The 24,068-nt window shown below is 38.1% G+C and overlaps 2 protein-coding genes across 8 annotated transcripts; one reads left to right on the forward strand and one right to left on the reverse strand.

The window, feature by feature from the left end:
• Window positions 1-1,772: 1,772 nt before the first annotated feature.
• On the reverse strand, window positions 1,773-12,546 carry PAK1IP1 (PAK1 interacting protein 1). Of its 3 annotated transcripts, none has more exons than XM_067568401.1 (10): window positions 12,450-12,546; window positions 10,431-10,593; window positions 9,498-9,618; window positions 9,339-9,413; window positions 8,662-8,714; window positions 7,558-7,703; window positions 7,366-7,463; window positions 5,469-5,568; window positions 3,761-3,887; window positions 1,773-1,994 (listed from the first exon to the last, which is right to left on the reverse strand). In XM_067568401.1, exons 1-10 carry the CDS (start codon window positions 12,510-12,512, stop codon window positions 1,834-1,836), a joined length of 1,107 nt encoding a protein of 368 aa, XP_067424502.1. In that variant the 5' UTR covers window positions 12,513-12,546; the 3' UTR covers window positions 1,773-1,833. The 3 variants fall into 3 exon arrangements, with proteins under 3 accessions (XP_067424502.1, XP_067424501.1, XP_067424503.1); XM_067568400.1 differs by having other exon boundaries at window positions 3,752-3,887; XM_067568402.1 differs by lacking the exon at window positions 12,450-12,546 and adding an exon at window positions 11,522-11,539 and having other exon boundaries at window positions 3,752-3,887.
• On the forward strand, window positions 12,413-24,068 carry LOC137166611 (tRNA selenocysteine 1-associated protein 1-like). Of its 5 annotated transcripts, none has more exons than XM_067568405.1 (10): window positions 12,413-12,740; window positions 14,038-14,220; window positions 15,764-15,837; window positions 16,926-17,002; window positions 17,094-17,233; window positions 17,938-18,069; window positions 19,110-19,229; window positions 21,734-21,926; window positions 22,536-22,581; window positions 23,671-24,068. In XM_067568405.1, exons 4-10 carry the CDS (start codon window positions 16,973-16,975, stop codon window positions 23,805-23,807), a joined length of 798 nt encoding a protein of 265 aa, XP_067424506.1. In that variant the 5' UTR covers window positions 12,413-12,740; window positions 14,038-14,220; window positions 15,764-15,837; window positions 16,926-16,972; the 3' UTR covers window positions 23,808-24,068. The 5 variants fall into 5 exon arrangements, with proteins under 5 accessions (XP_067424506.1, XP_067424505.1, XP_067424507.1 ...); XM_067568404.1 differs by lacking the exon at window positions 12,413-12,740 and adding an exon at window positions 12,754-12,867; XM_067568406.1 differs by lacking the exon at window positions 12,413-12,740 and adding an exon at window positions 12,754-12,867 and having other exon boundaries at window positions 17,097-17,233.

Raw genomic sequence — 24,068 nt, forward strand, 5'->3', positions numbered from 1 at the left:
AAGAACCATACAAAACTCCAAATATCTGCCAAAATGGCCTAGCAATCAGTTAAAAGTTTTATTGGATATATCTCACACTGCACCCTCAAATAGATCAGGCTTATTTTATATAGGTAGAAGCTCTGTATAAAACCAGAAGCTTCTAAAAAACTATTTTAGGCCTTATTGTATTTTCAGAGTTGTGCAAGTTTAATTAAAGGTGCAACTCTAAACTATCCCTGTCAAGGTAATCAAATTTGTATATAGGGTAGAGAACTTTTTTTGCTTTAGTGCCTATTGTCAGGCATAATTCTTATTTTGACTACTGAACATTCCCTGCTTGTTTTAAAGAACGTACTGGGCATGATTTTACTTAATACTTAGCACAATGATATAGTGCAGTGTTTCTCAATTGAATTTGGCCACAGAACCCTTTTGAACTCCATAAATAATTGCGGAACCCCCCAAACTCTTAGCAGTCTTCAAATGTCGAAATAAGCAAAGGTCAGCATTTCTCACTTAAATTACACTTACACTGGATACCCTCCGCCGGAAAATCCAAGACATCTTCCCTTTTTCGGTGGCGCGGAGAACAGCTGCTCACGGAACCCCAGGGTTCCGCGGAACACCAATTGAGAAACACTGATATAGTGGTTCATCAGCAAGACAACTTTAAGCATAGTACATAGTAAATATTACCCTTTCTTTGTTTTACACAATAAATCCCAGAGCACAGACTTGATAAACATTTTTAGGGGAGAAAAGGAAAAGGAAAGAAATGAATATAAGGTTTTTCAACTTAACTAATTTATATTAGATTTTTTTGAACATAAAGATTTAAAACATATAGAACATCCTAAAGTTGTTCTAACCAACTTCTTATTAACATTGGCATTTCAACAGTTCTTGAGAGTAAATGTAAATACTTCAGTAACTTTTATGCAGGCACTTTACAAGTGTTTGTTTCAATCAAGTAAATCAACTTCTAGAAAAAGAGGACATAAATAGAGTTCAATTTATGGACGCAGACTGGTCTTTTTAAAATTAAAACCCTGAAATATTAGAAGGCAAAAAGTATACAGTTTGCTTTTACACCCTCTTTTCATTGCTGTCTCAAGGATTAAACACAAGTTTTCTTTTTGTGAATATATGAAGGATATTTTTGGTAGTCATATTTTTCTGACATCATGGAGATTACCTAAAAATAGTCCTTAAAGTGCCAAAGGTAGGGAAATTTTTTAAAGTAAAAAAACCCAGTCTAGTAAGTGTATTTAAAACACAATTTTCCCTGAATTTTATCAAAAATTGGCCCCCTCCAAAATTAAGTGCCCAAAGACTGTGGAAGATCTTTATGGTCTGCCAGTCCCATTGCAAACAATTTACCCGTGTGGAAATGGTAAATTACAGACATTTTCAGAGTATATTTCACTGAAACCTATTTTCAAGCTTTTGCTTTAATGAATAAAAACCAGAAAATCCAAGTATATTAATGCAGAACTGCAACAATTTTTTGTAGTTTTAAACTGAATTTCAGAACTGTTCAAAGAGACATTTTTATCCTATACATAATATAATTAAAAATATAAATTAGATATACTACATTATGTGTTTACCTTTGAATTGTATATTTCAAGAGAAGTGAGTACCATCAGATTTGCCACCTTCCAAAATTCTGAATGGTCATTTACCAATGTAGAAAAATTTTCTACTTCCAAAATTAGATAGTTTCAGAGTTACATGCCTTGTTGAGTTGGAAAAAAAAATGGCTTGAGTAGAAGAGATGTAAAAAATGATTACAGTGATACTGAAATTTATTAATATCAGCTTATTATTTGAGTGGTAAAGACGTTACATTCATTTTGAGCTCTGTAGTTTCTTTTTCTTCTTCTGCTGTGCACTTTCTGATTTTCGTTTCTTGGGCATCACTTGCCTATCTCCCTTCACTGATTTATCACTATTATCAGTCCAACAAACTTTCGTTTTCCTAGCTATCAATGGCTGTTCATCTTCATTTACTGAAACAAAGCAGAAAGTTATTAATCAAAGCAGAAAGTTATTAAATTATTAATGAGTTTTTAAATTCAGTATTTTGAATCTCTGCTGGCATGAAGTACAAATTTATTCCCCTCCCATTTTAAAAAGAAATGGAAACAGCATGTAATCTATTTTAGTGGAAGAGATGAGAAAGCGCCATGTATGTTACTTTGTAAGCAGTGTTCAAAGGTCAAGCGAGCAAGTAAAATGTATTTAAATAGATAGTTGTGCATGACCACTGAGTAAAAAAAATACTAGGCTAGATTTTTTAAGTTAGGCCTAAGCAATTGGGTGCCTACATCTGTCCATACCTACTGGATGCATACATACTTGACATGCAAGTGACCTGTTAGGTACACAAAATTGCATATGCTTAATTTTGAAAATCTGACCCAACAGGTTTAAGGACCCTCCCACGATATACTACCAATCAAAAATAGTATTCTAAAAGCCTGAAGATTATATATATATATATGTTACCATACTCAGGCTATGGCTACACTAGAGAGCTTACAGCAGCACAGCTGCACCAATGTGGCTGCGCTGCTGTAAGCTCTGTGTAGCCATTCTAAGCTGATGGAGAGAGCTCTGCTGTCGGCTTAATTACTCCAGCATCCGTGCGTGAGTGGCAGTAGCTATGTCGGAAGGAGAAGCTCTCCCGCTTACATAGTGCTATCCACACTGGCACTCAAGTCGGCATAATTTATGTCACTCAGGGGTGGCTAATTCACACCCCTGAGTACATAACTTATGTCAACTTAAACTATAATATAGCTACAGCCTAATTCTTACTTCAAGGTGCTCAGAGAAGACTGCAGAGAATTAACATTTTGTTCAGACTAGCTGTGCATCCTAACGCCAAATGACAGCTCTCTGGTATATAAAAATAAATCTCAGCTGCCCTGACCAGTTCAATACACCTTCCGCATTTGTCATGATAGTCACTTAAAAGGCGTCTTGTAATATGTAATTTGAAAACTAATAATCCACTGCTCATTAATATCCCTGTGAAGTGTGTGTAATAATGCTGTATGTAAAATTATGGATACTCTGATATTTTGATTTGGAGTCTGTAAACAGACAAAGGAAAGAAAAGAGGTTTTTTTCCAGACAAAGGAGAAAAGCCAACAGTTCTTTGGCTCAACTGCAGATTGAGCCAGGTGTGACCAGAGACAAGGAGTCAACGGACCATTCATTTACATTGGAGATTGCAGGAAGATCATTTGCACTGTAAATCTCAGGAGACTTCAAAATTCACATGCCAGACAACCCCGGGTTACAAAGCAGGCAGCAACAGAACCTCTTAGTGGTCTGAATGAACCCCCAAAGTGTCAGATTGTCACATTTCAATAATACAGTCAGTAAGCAGGGACATGTGTTTTTGAGAAAATTTTGTATTTTTTGCTGGGAAAACTGAAGAATAATCCTTCAAGTGTAGTTCCATTTCAAAAGTGATTCTACAAAATGCCACTGTATGGTTCCTTATATATTGCATCTTCAGTAGTTGTGGCATTACTGCTCCAGACTGAGACAGTATTAGGGCTAGGCCAGAAAGTTTGCACCATCAGTATGATTCTGTAAGTAAGAAATGCTATCACATCCCTTAATTTTAAGAGCACCACATTCAGCAACAAAACATACAATAAAAACTCCCATCTACTTCCATATCTTCTGTTTTATCACTATATTAACAGCACATAATAGAAAGTATTTTAAACATAAAATAATCAGGATTGACCTCTGTTACCATAAGAAGAGGTTGTAGCTTTGTCAGGGTTCTCTTTGGTTTCTGAAGCTCTGTTTAGCCATACTGCAAGGCATGTAAGCCTGGCTTTGGTATTGACTTCACATAGCAAAGATGGGATATCCTGGATCTGAGGAAAATATAGAAATGGATTCATTAAAAGGTTATTTCAGTATAGTTTAAGTCACTTAACCTGTATATCTACTTCTAAGGCCTCATATCTCCACATCACGGCTGCTAAGGGTGGTTTTGTAATGCTGTCAGAACCATGGCTGCCTTAAGAATACATGTTGAGGGGCAAGATGGGTGTGTTTTTTAATCATGTTGATTCAACTGAGAGCGCAGCACAACTGAAACCCTGTTAACGGGCTGGCTGTAGCCTGGGGGAACCTAGGCTTCAACAAAGCTATCTAACAGGGCTTCAGACAAGTTTTTCTGCAACTTAATGGGGCTCAATGGTGTTAAGCTAACATGATTGAAACATACCCCATACCGCCTTTATTTCCTCGAATACTGGGCCTAACTGGTTACAAGTAAGGTGGTTAAGGTGGTTTAGTTTATGTGCACACAGCAGCTTTTCTGCAATCACAACCACATTTGTGCATCTACATCTACCATACCGGCTTAATTATATTTGCCCAGATTTTCCCCAGGTGTACTCATACAAACACTCCATAATATCTCATGAAGACACAGTGCGTCCCGAGGACATGCAGAATTACAACAGCAGTCCAGGAAGCACTGCAGTTTGGGATGACACAGAGAGCTGGGAGGAGGAAGGAGCAGGCACACCAGTTATGTAAACATGTTTAGGACAGCTGCACTTTGGGGAAAAAGCGTGCTGAATCAGTAACAGTAAAACAATCATGTGCCAGCCTAGGTCTCTGGTTGAAATCAAACAAACACTGTTAGCTGCCATGGTTACTAACTGAGCTTTAATAATATTGTTTAAATCTTGGAATGTGAACTTTCTGAATCAGGGATTGTCTTTATGTCATGTGTACAGTCCTAACACAATAAAGGCCATTTCTGAGGTCCTTAAATGCTAGTGTAATAACAATAATGATAAAAAAAACGTGAGGACAACCCACGACTAGAGCTAACCAAGGCAGTAATTGGCTACAAACTTGGTTAAAAATTGTAGTGAGGACTAGGCCTATGAAATTTCAAAGAAGAATAAGTAATTTATAAACCTTGGCTAACTAAAGTTACTAAAACTGTTCACCTTATGCATCATGAAAAAAAATGTTAGGATAAAAAGCATCTGCTTCGTTAAAAAATAAAATGTTTGGAATGAATACTGGAATAAAGGTGCTCAATATAAAATTGAAATGATGAGTGTATCACCATCTTTGATATTTTTCAATCAAGACAGTATTTTCCCCCTCTTGCACACATAAAATAAACAATATATTTTGTGGTTTTTAAAAAGTGGTGTTAGTCACCAACATTACAAAAGATCATAGTAACCACCAAAACATAAAAGACTGATAATGAAATTATAAGTGTGGACAGTTACATATCAGGAAGAACATAACCTTGCACAAGATAGAGGGTTGAGAATTTCAGATTTTTTAAAATCATGACCAAAAATGCAAACAGCTTTATTCAAGGATTTAAAAATAATCTCGAAATGCATGCTTTTTAAAACCTAATGTTAATCTGAAAATTAGTTCTCCAGAAATTTTCCATGAGTTGTTAATGTACTAACCGTATCGAGTTCAAGACTCCACAATTTAATGTATCCATCACTGGATGCAGTAACGATAACCTGTAGTCCTTCTTTTTCAAAACTGTAGATGTCTTTTATTCTAGAACAAAATATAATACTTGGTTACTTAATACCATAACATCTGGCTTCAAACAATAAGGCCAACCAGTAAAAAGTTGACGGATATTAAAAATGAAGAGATAACATTCTACACATGCAATATGTGCCCTTTAAAAACGCATGTTGAAGGCTGTTAGGGGCCTGATTCAGGAAAGCAAGTAAATGCTTATCTTTAAGCACATGCTGAACACCCACTGACATCAACAGCACTTTAGCATATGGTTAAATGCTTTGCTGAATTGGCACTTAAATTAGGACAGAGTAATAGATATTTCTTTAATGATAAAAGAGAACATATAAGATTCCCTTTTTACTGACCCAGATGGCGTCCAACTGTGCTATTTTACATGGACACCCATGTAAGATTGTAAATTGGTAACAGCATGTGAAATAACAGACTTCATGTGCCATTTTTTTCTATTTTTATGCATAGATTTCAAGGCCAGAAGCGACAATTGTGATCATCTAGTCTGAGCTCTTGTATAACAAAGGCCAAACCTTCCCCCAAAATAATTCCTAGAGCGTATCTTTTAGAAAAATATCCAATCTTGATTTAAAAATTGATAATGACAGACAACTGTTTGAGTTAATGTTTGGTGTTGGGCAAGACTCATGACTGCTTTGTTGGAAAAAGTGCAGACATTACCAAAGCAACTACGTTATGGTCCATGTTTGTTAATTTGGGATATAAAAAGCCTACCTAGCTCTCAATAAAGTCAATAAGAGTTTTCCCTTTGATGTATATGAGAGTAGAATTGAGGCCAAATTGGGTATTTCGCCAACTGAACTTGTTCCACCTCTTTTTCCACTGTCTGTATCCTTCTTTGGCAATCTATACTTCAAAAATACCTCTTCTCCTTTGTTACATGCTTTGATCAGTAGTAAAATAGTTAACAATATAGATTAAATTATCATCACTGGGCATCTGAGCTAAATCCATTTAGATTAGCAGAGCACTTCACACCTCTCAGAGCTATGATTTCCAGTTCTCTGCATCCGTTTACTCTCCTCAACCATATGGGCTCGAAATTTTAATGAAAAACAAACACCAAAAAAGAGTAAACTGAGATTCTGGAGAACAATATAAAAAAAATGCCAAGACACCAAGAGGAGCCCTGCTGCCAGGGACTGATTGGAAATGGAACCTGAAATCCTTATCACTCTTAAAAAGCAGTTTCTCAAGAACTGATCTGAGGCACACTGGTGGGGCAAAGCAGGTAATTATGCAATGCTTGTGCTGTAACTATTTTATGGATTAAAAAAAATAATACATCCACAGAAGACATGAGCTCATGCTATTGTGGGAAAATATTGGCATGACAATTTAAAATCACATACACACAACTTAACATACTGTATTTACCATATATAAAAAGACTTCCTTGCACATTCTCCATTTTGCTCCCCATCCTCCCAAAACTTTTATACAGTTGGGGGATGGTCCTTCCACTCGACTAGGGGTTAACATGGATCCATCCAGACCACATGATTCTCAACATCATTATGTATCCTGTGGGGAGGTATTAAATTAACTCTCATACCGTGGTGATCCCCTTATGATTCATATAAAATATGCATACACTCACACAAAATGAGAATGCACAAATTTGTTTTGAATTTGCAACTCAGTACATCAGAAACAAGGCAGTTTATTTCTATTTTAAAAATAAACTGTATTAAGCCAAGATGTGCTGAATGAATCCACTAACCATGCTGAAGTGTGCATTCAGAACTGCCATAAGTTTTAAAACAATTGAAGAGGACAAATATAAAATACCTGTTTTCATGAGCTTTAAATTCACAAAGGCACTTTTGTGAATCACAATCATACAGTCTTACAACTTCATCATCTCCAACAACAGCAAGGACTGAATCCTTGAAGACGGAGAGAAGAAAATACAGGTGTAGGTAAAGTAATTCAAATGTTCCAAGCAATTTAGCTTACCACTGCCTTCTTTTATGTACTTACCGTTACAAATCTAACTGAAGAAATTCTCTTCTCAGTTGTGATGGCACCGCTGACAGATGCTGTTTCAAGTTTGTAGACATCCACTTTATTAGTTACAACCACCACATACTTCTCTCCACTGGGAGACCATTTAACTATGTGTGCATCTAAATAATTTTAAGTAAAAAACAACCAGAAGAAACATAAGTTTTGCCTTAATAATAACTAAAAAACTCTGTTTCATTCTTAACATTTTCACTCTGCAATCTCTAACGTGCACAGTATATGATTTCAATCCTGTAAGTATTTACGCCCATGCTTAATTATCAGGATTAGTACTATTGACTTCCATGATACTCGGTAGTGAATGTAAACATGTGCACATGTGTTTGCAGGATAGAGGATTATATTACCAAGCAGAAGGATAAATCATATCAAACCTTCTACTGGAATAAATCTAGTACTAGCCAAACAGATTTTAGACATTTGTTAGGCCCCAAAATGTAGTTTTTGTATAAACAAGCTTTTACAAAATCCTACCAAAAATCAACTTTTCGAAGAACTAAAAACAGAAACTTCCAATAGTTATATTTTAAAACAAACATTCTTCTGTAGTCTTTGCAACCCAGATTCATGTATGTTAGTGCATAAAAATCTAAAAGTGAAAATCTTTAGAAACTGGCTAGTCTATTTTCAATGTCCAAGCAGATATAAATGCAAAATGTAAATGAGTAATACAAATAATATAATAAAGTAATAAAAAAATAGAATAAATAGTAAACTAAATATTTTAATTTTTCAGTTGTGTTAATATAAAGTGTTATAATTAAAAGAGGTAAAGCATTTAAAAAAAATATTTTTAGCCTAACTATGTGTCTTTGAGGAAAGAAATAAGATTTTTACTATAGTATTACTACAGCCTGTTCATGGCAATTTCTGTATTGAGGACATTCACTTTTGATCTTTAGTAAAAGGTAGAGCAGAGTGAATTAATCAAAAAGTCAATCATTTTGCAAGTCAAAGGCTACCCCAGTGTACCTTTTAAATAAACATGCACATATGCAAAATGAACACATCTAATTTTAGTTTTAATAAATATTTTGCAGATTAGACTGACACACTCACTTTGCTTCAGATTTTTAATGAAGGCTGATCGTCCTTCTACAAGATTCCATGTTCTGTAAAATCCAAAAGGGGGTTGAATATACATCACTTAAAAATAACAGAGAAATTAAAGTACCATTTACTAACCATAGACACTGAAGAGAAACATTTAAAGTGGCTCACAGCATTATGCTGTATTGTAAAACTAGAGCAACTAATTACCAGATATGTTGTTTGTAACACTGAGTTATCGGGTGGGTAAACTTGTGTCTGCACTTATTTTATATACCACTATTTACCACATAGTTTACAGCCTGGAAGGAGTTTAACATCAATTTTCTCTTTTTAAAAAACCACACATATATATCACAACCCTGTCTGACACAGCTACACTGACTTAACTTAAGTGTAGGCCATGCCACAGATGAACTCTGTCTAGATTCTAGTGTGAACCTTATCCCCTCCATAATCTCTGCCTAGTATAAAACAAAGTGAAATTAAAAGGTAAACTTTTGATAAACCAGGAATCCTGCAGTTGTGAAAACATATACTATTACATAGGTTAACTGAGCAGTGTCACAGATGCTTTCCTGATCCTTGCTTCACAGTCTAGCCCAAATATATAATCCTTGTTTATAATGCAATGAGATAATTTAGTAAATATCACTAAATAAGATTTTCAGCCAGTTTTGACTCACCTTAATGTTTTGTCTGTTCCTACTGACAAAGCTAATTTTCCAGAAGGGTGAATAGAAAGAGAGGTCACATGCCCCCTAATAAAGTCAACAACAACAAAAGTTAATCATGGATTTTCTTTGTCACATAAATAGCCAAATATATCTAAAAAGAAGACTCACTTATGCGCTTTAATGGATTTCAGACATTCCCATCTCTTTGTGTCCCAAATACAAATTAATCCATCTTCTGCTCCACTCAGTAAGTGTGCATTCCCATAGAACTCCAGGCAAGTTACTGTGCCTACAGATCAAGATCAGCACTGTTAATCTACATTATGACATCTTGAATAAAAATATTACACAAAGAAATGTTTTATATAAAATGTCAAGATATTCAATTAAAGACATGCTAGTATTTTAAAACTTAATTGCATAAGTACCAATAAAGTCACACATATGAAACTATATGAAGTGCACATATGAAGTGCAAAATGTAAGTCACTTAAATTGATTTCATTTTGCATCACACCTGTAATGTAGATATATTTTTACATAACAACTGTCTAGGAATTACAACATTACAAGTACACACCATTACCTGTTCTGTTCATTCCCTCAGAAGCACTTGGTATTAGCCACTGTCAGAAGACAGGATACTGGGCTAGATGAACCATTGTTCTGACCCAGTATGGCCGTTCTTATACAGTATTTGCAAGAATAATGCATGCACAAAACATGCAGCAGTACCTTTGGAACTGTGAAAGAACAGCCTGCTCTAACTCCCAAACATGCCAGCCTTTTGTTCTACTTATTAGATGAAACCTGGCTTACCTACATACATTTCTTCATGAAAATAAGTTTAACTACAATTCTAAATCATGATGCCTTTCTATTGTCCTTGTCCGTAGCAGCATACTATTTTGAATTCTGTCTGATCCCTCGTCCTCTAAAGTAATTTATTTATGTATTTATTTATATGTATTTGATAATTCCTTAGTCCATTTCAAAAGTATCTCAACTGAGGCCCATTAAAAATTGACAATTCTCTGTTACAGAGACACACCGGTCAGTAAATCATGTAATTAATACCTGTAAGAAGAAAAGTTCCCTTACCATTATGGTGCAGCAATGCCCCATGTTCTATCTTCTTTTTCATGTCATAGATTTGGATTGTTTCATCTCTGCTACCAGTGACTACATATCTGTTATTCACAGCTACTGCTGTTAATGAGGCAGTGTGGGCATGATGGGTAAAGTCAGGAACAGGTGTCCAGTTCTGAAAATGAAATATAAAACGAATGAGCCTTTTCTGAAGCATTCCCAGTGTGATGTGTTGTAAGTTGATTAGACCATCCATATCATAATATACCCAAAGGCTAATTTTTAAAATAGCAACAACAAGCCATGCTCATTTTACCAAACACACAAAAAAGTTATAATCCGTTACAAACCTAATGAGACCTGTGAAGGAAGTTTCCTAATGGTCACTGTATGACTAGAAAGACACTATCATCCTAACGATTCTCCAGTCTCCAGAGCTTCCCTTGTGACTGGTGATGGGGGGGAGGGATTAGTGCTGTGTGGAAAGAGGATTTATGGCTTCCAGAGGCTCTTCAGAAAACACAAGCCCAATCTGCCCTTTCTCCTTCAGCACTTGGGCAATGGCTGCCTAGGAAGGAGTATGTAGAAAGGGATCTGGGGGTTATTGTGGATCACAAGCTAAATATGAATCAACAGTGTAACACTGTTGCACAAAAAGCAAATATCATTCTGGGATGCATCTGCAGAAGTGTTGTCAGCAAAACAACTAGAAGTAATTCTTCTACTCTACTCCACGCAGATAAGACCTCAACTGGAGTATTGTGTCCAGTTCTGGGTGCCACATTTCAGGAAAGAGGTGGACCAACTGGAGAAGTCCAGAGGAGAGCAACAAAAACGATTAGAGGTCTAAGAAAACGTTCCCTATGAGGAAAGATTTAAAAAATTGGGTTTGTTTAGTCTGGAGAAAAGAAGACTGAAGGAGTGAATGATAATAGTTTTCAGTTACACAAAAGGTTCTTATAAGGAGGAGGGTGAAAAACTGTTCTTAACCTCTGAGGATAGAACAGGAAGCAATGGGCTTAAATTGTAGCAAGGGAGGTTTAGGTTGGATATTAAGGAAAGCTTCTTGACTATCAGGATAGTTAAGCATTGGAACAAATTACCTAGGGAGGTTGTAGAATCTTTGTCACTGGAGGTTTTTAAGACCAGGTTAGACAAACACCTGTTGGGAATGGTCTAGTTATTACTTTGTCTTGTCTTGAGTGCAAGGCACTGGACTAGATGACCTACTGAGGTCCTTTCCTGTCATACACTTCTATATTTCTATGTTCAGGACATACCCCACTCCTTTCTAGCTGAGGTGGAGATGGTAAATCGTGTAACCCATGTGCCATTAGCTGCAATCACATGGTGTATTCCATTGATAGGTTATACGCCTTCCCACCCCCCGTGACTGTCTCGTCTAATTAGCCTGTAAACGTTTCAAGACGCAGACCGTCTAGTGCTCTACGCCTGTACAAGGCCCAGCCACACGGGGCCCTTTTCTCGATCGTGAGGCTCTACCACAGCGAACACACAAGATAAGATCCACACAAAGCGTGGCGCTCTGGGCCCCTCTAGTGGCGGCTGGGCCTCATGCTGACTGCAGCCGCTCATCTCGGGCTGCCATAAGGCTCCCCTGCTCTTACAGCTGCGCTGTGCACAAGGCACCCCGGGGTGCGGAGTCGCACCAGCCCACGTGTCTGGGACGGCCCCAGGGGCAGGCCTCGAGCTGGTGGCGACGACGTGCAGCAAGCGCAGGGCTTCCGGCACCCCCGCAACGCACGCCGGGCCCCGATCGGCTCCGCTGCGAGCAGCCCCGCCCGGCCCCCGGCTCCCACAGCCGTAGAGCCGAGGCTCCAGCCGGCCACGAGCGCCCAGCGCGCGCGGGGGAGGGGGAGAGCCCGTGGGCGTCGCGCGCGCGTGCGCGCGCGCAACCACGCCGCTTAAAGCCCGCGTGCGTGGAGCCGGGTATCGTCGGTCGCGCACACACGCCCCCCCCCCGGGGTAAGTTACTGGGAGACTCAGGGTCCGGGCCGCTAGCGCCGTTACCTCTCCCGGCCGCACTGCGAAGCCGAAAAGAATCTGCTCATAACAGCCACCGACCACCTCCATCTGCCTGGCGCGCGCGCCGCCGGGTCCGACCCCCGCGCGCTCAGTCAGTAGCAGCGCCGGTTGGGGTCTTTCTACCCGCCCGTCGCAGAGTCTGCCCGGTCACTGCCTGCGCCGGAATTGACAAAGCCTGGACACTCCGAGCCCGCGGCCCACTTCTCGCGTCTCCTAGCCAGGGCGGGTCCTTTGCAGTTGCCGAATCGGATACGGAACACTGGGGCTGCGGGCGCGGTAGGGGCCGGGGGGAGAGTTCGGCGTAACAGGCATTGCTGGGGGCAGCCTCGGCGTGAGGTCCCGGGCGGGGGCGGAAGTAGGACCCGTACTGCTCCTTATGGCGACGACGCCGTGGATGGGAGACGTTAGTGCCGGGACTGGGGCGGGGGGGGAGTGAGGGCCTCGCGGGCAGGCGGGAGGGGGGCTTCTCTCGCTCTCGCGGGGTTGTTATCGTGCCCCTGGCGGGGGAGGGGGCGTCTGACCTTCCCCCGGGCCCATCGCGGAGCCGCCCCCACCCCCACCGTCGGCGGCTCATCGTCCCCCCACCCCTCCCTGGGCGGCGGCCGTTGGGAGTCGCCGGGGCAATCCGCGTGGGGGAGAGGGTCGCGTCCTTGGGTCGGGGTGAAACATCCCCTCCCCCCCACCGACCTTTTAAAGGCTTTTTGCGCCTTCGCCCCGCAAGACAAATATACCGTCACAGCCAGACCCCAGGCAACAGCTTCCCACCCACCCCGCCAATCAGTTATAACCAGCCCCACGGAGCCCAGGCCTAGCCCAAGCCACCCCCACCCGCAGATCCCGAAAGTGTCTCTCTTCCCCCCCCCCCCCCCCCACACACACACACACACACTCCCTCCGCGCGGTTTTTACTGTGTAGGGACGTACACCACCCTCAATATCTGATTCACTGGCCATGGATTTTGCATTTTAATATAAAGTCTGAGAAAAAAATCACAGCTGAGGATATTTAAACTGCATTAGTTTCATAAGTCTTTCTTTGATCTTACTTTTAAAAATATTTTCTTGGTGCCACTACCTGCAATAGCAAGGCCTAGTCTACACTAGAAAAGTTTTACTGGTAGGACTCTGTCAGTTGGGGGCAGGGCTGATTTTCTACCAACATATTATAAGCCATAGTGGGAATGCAGTTATACAGGTATAAAGTACTGTATGCTGATGTTGCTTATTTTGCTTCCCAACCCAGAAAAAGTTATACTAGTATAAGCATTTTGATATGAGTATAATTACATTCACCCTAGGGTGTTTGTGCCACTTTAACTATACGAGTATAATTAAAGTAACTCAGTTTTCTGATGTAGACAAGTCCTTACATCCATGCTTAATGTTAAACATGAGTGGTCCCATTGAGTAGCCTTATTGAGGTTAAATGCTTGAAGTTAAGCATGTAAGTCTTTCCAAGATTGGGACCTTAATAACTAAATAATAAGCTATCCATGTAGCTAATGTTGCTATATGTGATGTATCCTATTAATGTGCATACCTCTAACTTTAAAAAAAAATGTTTGAATTGCAGTGAAAGGCTCAAAAGACAACAATCAAGCTCTGAGAATAAAGTACCAAAACTACTATTTTTTATAGAAGACCATAATAACTGTGACCAAGATATTATTGCATCACTTCTTTTTCTGATACAATTTTTCTGCAGTCAGATTGCTCTTTTATTGTGCAGCAGCTTGCATTAAATGTGCACAGAGTGGTAAGTTAAAAAAACAAACAGTATAAATGATGAAAAGTAAATTAGATAGCTTTTAATCTAAAGGCCTAGTATTAGAACTTTTGGTTTTCTTATTTAAAAGAAAAGGGGGGGAGGGTGGAAGTCTGTTGGCTGTGTCCCTTTAAATAGCAGAACTATAGTAGAACCTTGCTAATGCACATTTTGCTAATCTATATCCCTCATAATTTGTGCAAAATGACATCTATCACTGTCTCATATAAAAGAGTTAACAGTAGATTGCTGTTATAAAGTCTCCCATATTGTTAAAAATTAATTGCTTAAATTCAGAGTAAGGTGCTGATTCTGAAAAGATTAAAGCATGTGAATGACTACTCACCTGTCTAAAGTTATGTGTTTAAAGGCTTGTCTACACATGAAAATTAATTTGCATTAAGGGAGGGTGTGAATTTAAAGTGCAAATAGCTGTTCCTGAATAACTCTGTGTCAACAAGCCCTAAATCTTTGCAGTACTGGAGTTTTAACAGTTTTTCCATAGTCATTAGAGTGAAAGATTACACTATGTATTTTGCTGCATAGATCCCACTTTAGAGTAGTATGTTACAAAATCTGTTATGTGGAATAATATAGGGTGAAATTTCATAAGTCAGGCATTTATTACAAAGTACTGAATGTAAAAATAATTTGTGATGGACTAACTGAGAGTTTAGAAAAATTGTTGAGAGAAAGTGCTGTGTGCACTGTCTTGCTCTTATCCCCAACTTAAACTAGGTAGGTGATTTTAAAGAAAATACTTAGTGAATGACTATTTCTGATTTTCCTTAAAAATTGAACAGAACAAATGAGTGAGTTAAAGGGAAAAGGCATTGAAACGAATGAGAGGACTGCACAGAGCTGTAGCTATAGCACAGGCCTTTGGCTGCTATTGTAATACAAATAATAAGGCTCAATTCAGAGGCAGTAAATGGCTATGTAAGTTACAAGTCAGTAAGAGAGTGAAATTTACATACCGAGCTGGCAGAAGGGAAGGAGGCAGAGGATAGCTAGAAAAGATACAGGAGGGCATAAACTCCCTCTGCTTTATCTTATACCATCTTGTTAGTTGCTTTTCCTGTTACAGCTGCCTCTTCCATATATACATTACACCACTGTGCACTCTCTTATTGATATGTAACTTCTTACACCATCGATCAGGGCACCAATGAATTTGGCCAAAATAGAGGAAGAACCCAGAGGCCCATCTAGTTCTGTGTTTGCTGGATCGCAGAAATGAACTAGCTATCTTTTTAAGCTTTTGGATGGTAGATCTTTCCTCATTTCTAACCTGCCCTCTCCCTTCCTAACCAAGCACATTATTAAAATAATAGCAGGGCATGGACCAGATATATTTGTAAAACCTTGAGGTAGTGGCAGAATAACTGCTCCCAACTGCCCTCTAGAATAAATCTCTTAAATCAGATTTAAGACAAGGTGAACAAGTTCTTGGCTATGCAGCAACAATTTTTTTAGTTGAAGCTGAATTACTTATCATAAAAGCTTCTCCTCTCACCCCCTTTTTTTTTTTTAGATAGAGGATCAGGAAAAATTGTGAAGCAGTGCAGTATTCCTTGTGAAGAAAACTTCTGAACAGTGGCAAACCAGGTAAGATCATCTGATGAGAACAAGTCCAGGTTCACAGTGCTCAGGAGGGATACTAAACCATACCAAGAATATAAAACTAAAATAGTTTCTCTGAGTGGGTGGATTCTAGCCCTGTGGTTCCTCCAAGTAACTTGCTAACTAATTAATCTCACCTGCTCTGGAAACCTAATTATATCAACTGAAGCAGGTTGGGGGAGCCTGACATGAAGCATTGCACTTCCCATTGTTTAAAAGTGAATTCTCATGGAGGGGCTTGCCTGTAACATTCCTTGAGTAGGATATATGCAAGCACTCCCTATAAGTAGAACATTAATGTCTGTGTAAGTAAAATGTATTGAGAAATACCAAATGTATTAATTCTTGGAGCCCTAAGGATGAGAATTCTCATTCTTAAGATTCTAAGGTGAGGAACGTGACCTGCATTAACTCGGCTATCATCTCCCTCCTTCTCTTCTCTGTAGTTGTCCTACCTCCTTCCTCTTTTTTGAATGAGGCATGCTTTGTGCCTGTTTCTTCCTTGCCCTGCATCTGGGCATGAGTTCCCCTGGGATCCAAACTAGAGTCTGTTTGTCCCTGGCCTGCTTTCATCTTGCATCCCATCTACCAACCTCCCTTTGGATCTTGGCCTGAGCGAGTGACTGACAATTAGCTGCAAGGAGAGGCGTCTCGCAGCAGGAGGGGAAGAGCACCCAGCAAAAGGGAGGCAGGGCCAATTGAGGCTCATTCTAGGCAAGAGTGATGGCCTGGTTGTGCCTCTCAGTTACCCAAAAATGCAACTAGAATGCTCTAGCACAGTGTGTCTCAACTTTTTGATGCCAAGACCCGCTTGCTGCCTTCCTAAACTGTGTCAGGGAGATCTCGGACCAGTCATTGAGAAACACTGCTCTAGCAAGTCCTATGGAACACTTAGGCACAGTCCAGTCCTTAAGGTGATTAACATTTAGGATTGGCCAGCATCTAGAGCTAACTGCTTTATTTTTTTATTTTTTTTTTTAATTCCAAGAGGAAGCTTTCACTCCTTAGCCAGTTTGACAAGTCAGGGGAATATGGCTGTTCATACAATCCTTTGGCTCTGTTATTTTTGCCAGGCGTTTTCCCCAGAGGCTGCTTTCCCTCATGGGAGGCGGAGGGAGAGATGGGACCCCAGGCTTCTTTCAAGGGCAAGGTGAATATGGGGAAATCACCTGTGGTGATGGGGAGTGGGTGGGAGGAATTTAAATGAGACTAAGTACTATAAAGTTTTTTTTTCATTCCAGCAGGATATAATGGGAAAGCACAAAAGAGAGTGCCTACAAGCCTATAGCTGGTGGAGAGGACCACAGAAAAAACGAAAGAAAAAGAACAAAATAAAAGCAGGAAGAACAGACTATGTTAGTCTTGCTAATCTTTCAATCAGGTAAAGAACTCTTGAAACAGAATTAAAGAACTAGCCCCTGTCCATAACAATCCATCTAAATCAATAGTAAGCAGTGAACAAATACTTTGAGATTCTTAAATGGAGGTTCTTATGTAAGTGTCAAGTATTTGTTAGTATATTTTGTAAAAGTAACAAAGTCTTTGTAATGAGATTTCATTGTACCACTCTGCTATTAAATCTTTGCAGAGAAGTGGGTGACACCAGTAGTGTATTTTGTGGGATTTACTGGGATACCTTTTTACTTAGTACGTTGAGATCCATAAACTATACATTTATTCACTTGATGCTGGTATTTTTATCACTCCTTTTCTCTTGCTAAGAGAGAGTAAAAATCCAATTAAAGTTTATTTAAAAAAAAAAAAAGATGGCTTGACTTGGACATCTGTGCTCTCTCAAAGGAGAAATAAAACCGGTTTAGCTAAAGGAGTAGGCTGGACTCATTATCTTTAAGCATGTTGCACCACAGTGGCTGTACTGCAAGATTTGGACAATCCTGCAAACATGTACACTGCCAAGTGCAATGATTACTATTGTGTGTAGTGCTGTAGAAGACAGCAGTGTTTGCAGGATTAGTCCCCTAGTTATTCATTGTATGTATACAATACCAATTAACAGCTTTCTGACCAGTCTGTTAAGTTTTCAATGTTCTTGCAGTCTAATTGTTTCTTTTCAATCCTTTTTAGACCAGATTTCTCAATAGTTGTAGGAGAGCTAACTCCTGAAGTGGATGATTTTCTGCTTTATGACTATTTTCTGAAAAGATACCCTTCATGCATCGACTGCAAAATAGCCACAGATCTACTAGGATACTCCAGGTAATTTTTACACAATCAAAATGCTGCTGATAAAAAGACTGTAGACAGTTAATATTTATAAACCACTTAGTCACATTTAAACTTGTATCATGTTTGTGTTATTTTTTCCAAGGCAAAGAGAAGGTAGAACAAAGGTTAGTTTAAAAACAAAGCAATATTAGAGGAAATCCCTTGTGCTATATCAAGTCTTTGTCTGGATTAGACACTTAATAAGCTAAATTCTGACTTTACTCAGCACATATTTGCATGCCAGCAACTTTACCTGGGCAGCAACGGAGAAGTGCATTGAATTAATGGGGCTCTGCTTATATACAGCAGTGCATCTACTCAGTCATTTGCTAAGTATTATCTCCATTTTATGGATGGAGAAAATAGACAAGAGGCCACATAAACAGAAGTCAGTGAATTTGAACCTGCTGAACCAGCAACAAAAATGGCCCAGAGAGTTTGTGACTTGCCCAAGGCAATCCAATGAATCAGGGGCAGAGCTGGGACTATAACTCTTTGTTCCTGGTTCTCTGTTCAGACCACACTACACCTTGAGGGCAAGAAACACAAGGTACTGAGAGAGTGGCCTTTTTTTTTTTTTTCCCCTTTCTTAAAAGGCTAAGTACTGTAAACTAATAACTCTTGGTTAACACTAATTGAGAATGTGGGTAAATTAGTTGCCATATACTCCATTATTATGGAGATTGGCTAGACAACAGGCAACTATGTTATTTTTTTTATTTGTTCTTTTTTTGAGAACCAGCATTAAAAGAAACTTGCTCTATTAATTAATCTAACTGCAATCAGCTGTCAGTATTTGCTTTTTGACACAAGTTTGAGCTCCCAAAGCATTTAGCATAGTTGGTTGTTTTTCTTCCTTTTTTATTTTTCAAAAGGGGTTAGAAACCAAATATGTACTGTAAATCCTAGTAGCTACAATGTCAAACAAGGGTTTTATCTGCAGAAGAAAACACTAAACTTATTAACTATGTTATAATGTTGTTGGTGTGTATACTGGAATTACTAAAATCTCTACATTTTGGAATTTGTAGGGGGTATGGCTTTGTCAGATTTGGTGAACAAGGTGATCAGATGAGAGCACTGCAAGACTGCCAAAATGCACCAGGTCTAGGTGGAAAACGAATCCGACTGAGTATAGGAATTTCTAAAAGGTAATGAATCAGCCTTGTACTGATACAGGACTTAAAGATACTCATTAGACACTTGTAGCTTCACCTTGTCCAAGCATGTCTCAATTACCATAATACTGGTGTCAGCCCATATTTCATGACATAAAAGATCTAGTTTTGCATTTCTTCTAGTTAGTGCTTCTCATCTCTGGTAAACATGAGAATACTTCAAGCCTGGCTAGAATCCTGTGGTAAATATTTTTCAAAAGCATGTAAGTGAGCACATCCTTAACTTTACTATGAGTAGTCCCATTTAAATCAATGTGACTACTCATAATAGCAAAATTAGGCACATCATAAATAAATATTTTTCCTGTGAAAATAGCACAGGGTTTATTTTATAGTGGTCTGGTGAGGTGATTGAGCACTCTTAAACAGAAAGAACCAAAAAAAAAAAAAAGTTGATGGTACAAAAGCCAAAACCATATCCAAAATGTGATACACAGAAAGTACACCAACTTCCATCAGTGTGCTTTGTTGTCCAAGGATTCCTGACTTTGAAGTTCTTAACATGCAAATAAGGATTCTTAAGAGATTCCTTGTTCTGCCTCCTAAACTCTTAGTCAGTTACAGACACTTTATGAGACAATCCCCTCTTTCACCATTTAGGTTTGAGTAGGTTGATATCAAATTGACATATTCTCTCATCCAGTATGTGGGTGAAATTGCATGTAACAAAGAGGAGGAAAATTCCTAAGCATACTTAAATTACCTTGCCTTATGTTCCTGTTAATAGCGGTGGGAAATATCCAAAAATTAAATGAGTAAATATCCCTTTATGCCTATTTAAACCCAGACCTCCTAAATATTGCCTCTTCCACTTTAAAGGAGATAAATCTTTTAATTCAAGCTAGCACTTACCCAAAGCTGATCTGATAGCTAGATACCACACTTGTTGTTTTTGCTAGATACCACCGTTTTCAAACGGTCAGGTTATGAACAAAATGTCTATTTCTCCTTTTGGTGATCCTGTGATATGAGGTATGTTTAAGTCTCTTTTACATCCCAAAACAGGATTGGTGTTGGATACTTAAAAACAAACAAAAAGCTCTTTATTTTTTTATAAGGACCTTTCAAAAACTTCAGTGTCTTTCTCTGACTTTTTTTCCTTTTCCATTTGGTAAAAATTACTTGATTGTTCCTGTGTGTAATAACTGAGAAAAGATCATTTGGTTGTTTGTTTACATATCCATCCCATTCTCTTGTTACTCTAGTAGCTGTGTCATTAAAGTGTAGGTGCAGCTTTAATGACAAAGGCAGTATGGTAGGTCCTGTAGTGATTTATGTTACTAGTTTATTAATGACAGACTGGTCAACTTCTGTGCCTCTTTTTTAAATAACTAAAATCTGGAAGACATTACCCAACAGACATTTAACCTGTTTCAAATTTAGGTTTAAACTAGAGGTTTTACTTTATTTTTGGTATATTTTAGGTTTTGCTTTCTTGGTTAAGGCGCAGACCTTACAACTGGCTTTTCTGTGTCTCTTTAGAGACCTATCAAAGTAAATGGGGGTCCCATGAGCACAAGAATCTGCCTGCACAGATTTGGGCATTAAATAAAGAAAATTGGATTTTTTTTCTGGAATGTGCAATCAGACCATCTGATTTCATTTTATAGACTATAATGATGAATGAGTATCAAATTAATCTAAAATAGGTAGTTTTCTAATCATGAAGAAAAATTGTCAAAAACAACTATTTTACATTTCTTCCTTCGTTCTTTATTAATACATGAATCAAACTCTAAAAAGGAGCCTATGTGCTTTTGCTGCTTATTCCCCACTTCTCTATGATTTCATAATTTGTGGTAATGATGGTCACAAATAGAATAACTTCAGATGGGAAATAAACTTTGGCAGCTGCTGAACACCCAAAAATAAGTTCAAGCAGCGGGAGAGGAAAGGAGGGGAAATGTTGTTTGTTTGGTTTTTTTTGTTTATTTAAAAAAAAAAAAAAAGAGAGAGAAATAAACATCCCAGCAGTGTCATTTGTGCCTTAAAATATAATCTGGGATCTGTTGGGGATTTTTTTTTCTGGAATAAAGATTTAGCAATTAGCCAAGTAAAACATAAAGGGCTAATTAAAAAATAATGTAGCTTTAAAGCAGCTGGCCTTGATAGCTGTCTGACAAGTACTAATTAACCAATCTTTAGCAGAGCACAAGGCTTTGGCTGCAGAAGCTGTGCTTATACTGACCCTGAAACTTACTTTAAAGTAAATGGATAGAAGTAATAGTTCCATGGGTTTGGATTTTACCCAGGGAAGTAATTACTATTCGTATTGGCAGAGGTGAGACCATTTACTTCTTTATAAATACAGGTGAAAAGTACTGTGCAATGATTTCATTTCTGGCAACTTTTTCTGAGAAATGTTCATCTTCAAAAGTTGATGTACAAAGGTTTACTGAATTGTCTGATTTTAATCTAAAATCAATTTTGCAGCCAGTTCTTAAATTCTAATTATACACTTTTTTAAATGTTTTTAGAATGAAAGCAGAATTCCAGCGGTATCAGTCCTATAACTATAATGATTATTATCAAGATTATCAGAACTACTACTCTCAGTGGGGTTATGATCCTTATGCTGATTACAACTATAGCTATGCCTCCTATGACAACATGCAGGCTGTTGGAGATTCTGTTATAGGAGACTCGATGCTGACTCCAGCTGTATTTGAGGTATTGATGTTACTGAATTTACATTAAAGATAACTTATTGCCAAAATTTTAAATTGTGAAGTTAATTGTGTAATTTATAACAAACAGACCTGCATGCCATTTCCCCCCATTTTCCGGTCTTAAAATAAGTCATACTTAAAACCTATGATGATACGTAAAATGGGGACTAAAGTGGTGAACTGAAAATCCAAGCCTTTATGTGATAAACTTCTCTAGTATTAAACCTCTATACTCCTCTAAATGTGTACCATTTGCTCTTGCATATTTTTTTTGGCCAAATGTGGCTCTGACGTTATCTTTATTTAATTCTTTTATCCTAATAGCAGTGTGTCCATAATGCACATACTTTAATTTTTTTCAGAAGAAAAACAGTTTTATAGTTTAGTATGGATTAAAACAACTACAAATTGTCTATTTTTTAAAAAGGAAATGGATTGGGGTTGAAAAACACCATTTTTAGAGCTCTTAAGACTTTTTCTTTTAATGAAGAAGCATGAGTACATTGAAAATCCTTTTTTCAGATAATGAATGTGATTTTCTGAAGAACCTGGAATTAATAATGATTACACTTTTATAAAACTAACATAAATGTGTTTCTGTTTGTTTCAGGAGACCTCAACTGTGGCTGAAAGCAATGATGAACTAATAACTGAAGGTAACGCTAACCCTGTCATATTTCCAGATTACATTTAGTCCTGATAATGTTTGTTTTGTGTAGAAAATTTATAAAGTCAAAGTAGTGCTAGTTCATGAAGAATATCTGTACATATGTTCCATTTCCAAATGAGTTATTCTAAATACAGGCACAGAAGTAAGGAAGTTGGGAATGTAATGTAATTTAGGCACCATTTTGTTTGTAGAATGAGGAATTTTCAGACTTGGTGCTTTTTAAAACAAATGACTTTCTTCTAATTTGCTCTTACATGAAGATAAGTCTTTCATCCATTTGCTTATTGTCCATCTCTTAATATTTTCTCCAGCTTATCTTTACAGCCTTGGCTCTGCTTTAAAAATATCTCAATAGGAAACAGTTTTCATAAATCTTGGACAGCATGTTTAGTATAGATACTGTTTAACAGAATTGTACGCTAAAAAGTAAGAGACATTCTGCTACATTTTGTATGGAACGCTTCTGCCTCCTTCCAAACAAAGTAGGGATCCCTGCCATTTATCTAACCCTAATGGCACTCCAGCTTATGCCAAGGGCTCTTTCCCTGCTTGAATTGCTGGTTATCATGATTGTCTAAAACTGACCAGACATCAAAGTAAGACTTTGACCCTAACTCCTTCAGCAACTTTTCATCCTCATGCCTGATACATACAGTGTATGCTTGATACTGAGATATTAGAAAAGCATATCCTGGCATACATATTCCCTCTTTTCAAATGTGGAGATAGTAATATTTCCCAAAATTGTAGTAATGGGTGTATAATTTAGGTAAGACCTTCAACAAGTCTGCAAGTTTGTTTTAATAGCATTGAATTTCTTTTACAAAGTAATAATGTTGTCTCCATACCTTTAACCTTAAGCATTAATGTAATTTAAAGTTGTGTGTGTCTTTTTGAAGTCCAGTTTGAAGAGGGTTTATTTGGTTGGTTTTTGAGATGGAAAGTTTGTTTGATATAATGAATAAAAGTAACCACATGTCACACATGAGGCTCTTGCTTTTAATGTTTTTGTGTGCCTCTGTAGGTCTTGTGCTGGGGGTCCAATTATTTTTATTTACTGGGTTTATTTTTGCAGATCCACAGCTCCATCTGGATGTTGATGAAATGAACAGACAATTTATGGAGAGAAGTGAAGAACTCTATGACTCACTCATGAATTGTCATTGGCAGCCTCTGGATACGGTCACCTCTGAAATCCCTACTGCTATCTAAAAGTGTCTTACATGAATATATAGCATGACCGTTATGACCCAGGTGCTAACATTACATTTCTTCTACATTACTCTAGACCATAAGTTTTAAAGCACAAGGATGAGTTGTTGTTTTGCTAAGCTTTTGATGGCTTTTGTAATTTTTGTTCATCACTCTTCTCATGAAGCATCTTGAAATCATGTAAATATTCTAGAAATGTAAAGAGTTGAATAGAGTCTCAAGATAGACTTGCTTGTGTAAATAAAATCTCGTTTCTGCAAA

Source organism: Emydura macquarii, unplaced genomic scaffold (assembly GCF_026122565.2).
Source record: "Emydura macquarii macquarii isolate MOO-44397 ecotype Brisbane River unplaced genomic scaffold, CSIRO-AGI_Emac_v2 contig_2890, whole genome shotgun sequence".
NCBI classification, from domain to species: Eukaryota; Metazoa; Chordata; order Testudines; family Chelidae; genus Emydura; species Emydura macquarii.